Genomic DNA, 3027 nt, shown 5'->3' on the forward strand with positions numbered 1-3027 from the left:
ATCGTATTTTCCCAGAACTTTGTAGACTTTGCACTGATAAGTGTTAAAACTGTAGTTTCTGTTGAAGATAGATTTTCTTCTGGTTTCGTTATTGTTGTTGGAACAGTCCTAAATTCAGTGGAAATATAACTCGTCTGTGGAATTTCCGTGGATGTTTGAGAAATGAGTTTTATATAGGCAATCGCAAATGAATATTTCTGATCTTGTGGGATTCCGAGAAGTTTTACATTAATCTAAAGAAAAATATAATGACATTTTGTAAGTTTCAATTAGTTGATTAACAAATCAAAAAGCAACAACAATGCCATAACGGACATCGGTAAATACCGTTAATGATTTAGATGTTAATAGTTTTCCTGTCAATATATGTAAGGTAGAATTAACAGAAGTTAACAATTATGAAAATTATAGAACATTTACTCTGATTAAAAACATCATTGGATTTAATATTTCACTAGTAGTGGTCCTTTTTTTTCCAAGTTTTTTTTTTTTTTACAATAACAGTAGTAACAAAGTCATGTTCTGTCACTTTATTTACATAAACTGAAAAGTAAACAAACCCTGAATTCTTCACTCTTCCTAATATTTTCCAGTGATATTTGAAATGTTTTCCACTTGTTGTTAACAGCTTTGTAGAAAATCACTGGTCGACTTTTATCAGTTTGCAAGTCAACGCTAAAAGTGACACCTACTGTTAACCAGAGAAACATTTCTAAGGTTTTAATTTCCGAGTCCATTGTAACGTAACTGCTGGAAAGGATGGCCTGGTCATTGGTGTCTCCTATAAAAGCCATCACGTAGGAACCTCCTGTTGAAATAGACCAAATAGAAACATATCTTATAGATTCACACAAGTCATTTCAGAGTGTACTACTTATAAATTATTATTTTGACTTTTCCAGTTATTTTTCAATATATACTTACTTAAGAACAGGACCAAGTTCTACATTAGTTAATTTTTAACTTTATACAAAATAACATTAATATTGAGGTATTTTCAGATGTAATTGGTTGATTGTATGTTTGAAGTTAAGCACAAAGCTACACAATGAGCTATCCGTGCTCTGCCCACCATGAGTATCGAAACACGGTTTCCAGCTTTGCAAGTCTGCAGACATACCGCTGTGCCACTGGGGGCAGGTGAAATTGATTTTCTTGACAGTGACGAGATAGGTCCGTAGAATAACAAAAGATTCGACAAAATAGTTATAACAGAGTAATTCTGAATAATTTGATTCTAACTCATAAACAATATTTTTAAACATAAAAACAGTGAGTGTTTTGTTTCAACACAAAGGACGATTGTCTTATATAATCATATAGCTGAAATCTATAGCGTCATACCTTCTTAGAGCGAATAGCGTTAGCCACGTGACTGGTCATTAATATTTGAAAATAAGACAGGTTGTAGCTTTGAGACATCACTTGGTCTACCATTAGAGAAAACCACTGTCATATACCCGTACCACCAAACATGCTTGCCCTTTCAGCCGTGGTGGCGTTATAATATGACGGTCAATCCCACTATTTGTTGGTAAAAATAGTAGCCCAAGAGTTGGCGGTGGGGGGTGATGACTAGCTGCCTTCCCTCAATTCCTTCACTGCTAAATTAGGGACGGCTAGCACAGATGGCAGTCGTGTAGCTTTGTGCGAAATTCAAAAACAAACCAAATCTAACAATTCGAGCTCGTTCGGAAAATAAGACTTTCTTCCATCAGGGACAGATGATAAATACCACTTTTTTCTGATGCACAATCACGGCTAAATTGTTGAGGGAATGTCTTTCTTCGTAGGACATTCTGTGAATTAATGAACTCAATAAAACACATACATTATGATTTTTTAAAAAACGACATTTACTTACCGTTTTGTTACTAGCTATTATTTTTCGGCTTTTGAAAATCAGATTGCTAATGTACACTAACACTGAGGTTCCTTTAAATCGTTGCCAGGATGAAAAAGCTCCACCTATGGCGTTTGCACATTTATTTTCTTAATAAGTAAACAAAGTGTTGCATGGGCTCTGCAGGTGATCAATTAATAGCTTAAGACTTTTTAAAACTAAAAAAAGTTAATAACGCAAGTCATTCAGGCTGAATGCACACACATACAAGTGAAAACAAAGTTTTCATTTTCAACAAAATGAAAAAACCTGTGCTGTTCTACCGACATAAACATGGAGCATGTTATGTACAGTGCGCATGCGCGCGTTAGGCAAGTCTGCACAAGGATCTGGGGGGGGGGGGTACTTATGGCCTTCTGAAAAAAAAAGTTAAAGTACACATTTATACTTGGGCGTCTGAGCTTTGAGGGGGACAAAAGATACCCGAAAAAAGTTGAGGGGAGCATGTCCCCTTAAACCCTCCAAACCATTCACCCAGTTTTAACGCTTACGTTGATTTAGGAAAGTCCATCTAACCAAAGTGCTTGGGTTGTTGGGTTTCTTCTCTAAAAGATATACTTGCCACCCTGATGTAGTGCTGAAATGCAGACTACCAGATTTTATTATGTCATAAGCGAATTGATCTATAGAGTTCATGTATGTTAAACGAAAATTACAGACTTGTTTTTATACCGTTTACTGCCAGTGATACCGATATATTGCACAATCTTACTATAATGGACGTAGTTTGTATGTATATATATGTGTGTGTGTGTATGAATCCGAAATAGTACAACAATGTGGCTCCATCTATTGAATATCATCACAAACAAAAATTCATAAAAAAACCACTTTGGGTATTCAAGATTCAGACAGTTAAGAAAATAACTACGGTATGTACAACAACTATTTCTTTTTCACGGAACATAATTTTAAATAAAAGTACTCTCCTCACCCCAAGAACACGACTTTCACCAGGACTATTCGTGAGGGTTTGATTATATCTTTATTGATGTAATTTGTAAATACAGTGATTAAAAAATGGAGTTATTAAAAAACTGTCATTTACAGTTTATATCAGCAATATTTGAACAATTTCCCAGAAAAATCATATTTTAAAAAAACGTTCACTTTTTCTAATTTTT

At 34.6% G+C, this 3027-nt stretch overlaps 1 protein-coding gene across 1 annotated transcript in view; it reads right to left on the reverse strand.

Annotated features, from left to right (window-relative positions):
- Window positions 1-18: 18 nt before the first annotated feature.
- The window catches only part of LOC111084111, a gene marked incomplete at its 3' end in the record, with an annotated part of 7109 nt that continues 4100 nt past the window's right edge, over window positions 19-3027 (reverse strand). Inside the window, exons 3-4 of the mRNA XM_022380898.1 lie at window positions 561-808; window positions 19-233 (exon numbers count right to left, since the gene is read on the reverse strand). Of these exons, the coding sequence (XP_022236606.1) occupies window positions 19-233; window positions 561-808 (463 nt within the window). The remainder of the gene's footprint in view (window positions 234-560; window positions 809-3027) is intronic.

This window comes from Limulus polyphemus, unplaced genomic scaffold (genome assembly GCF_000517525.1).
Source record: "Limulus polyphemus unplaced genomic scaffold, Limulus_polyphemus-2.1.2 Scaffold13716, whole genome shotgun sequence".
Lineage (NCBI taxonomy): Eukaryota > Metazoa > Arthropoda > Merostomata > Xiphosura > Limulidae > Limulus > Limulus polyphemus.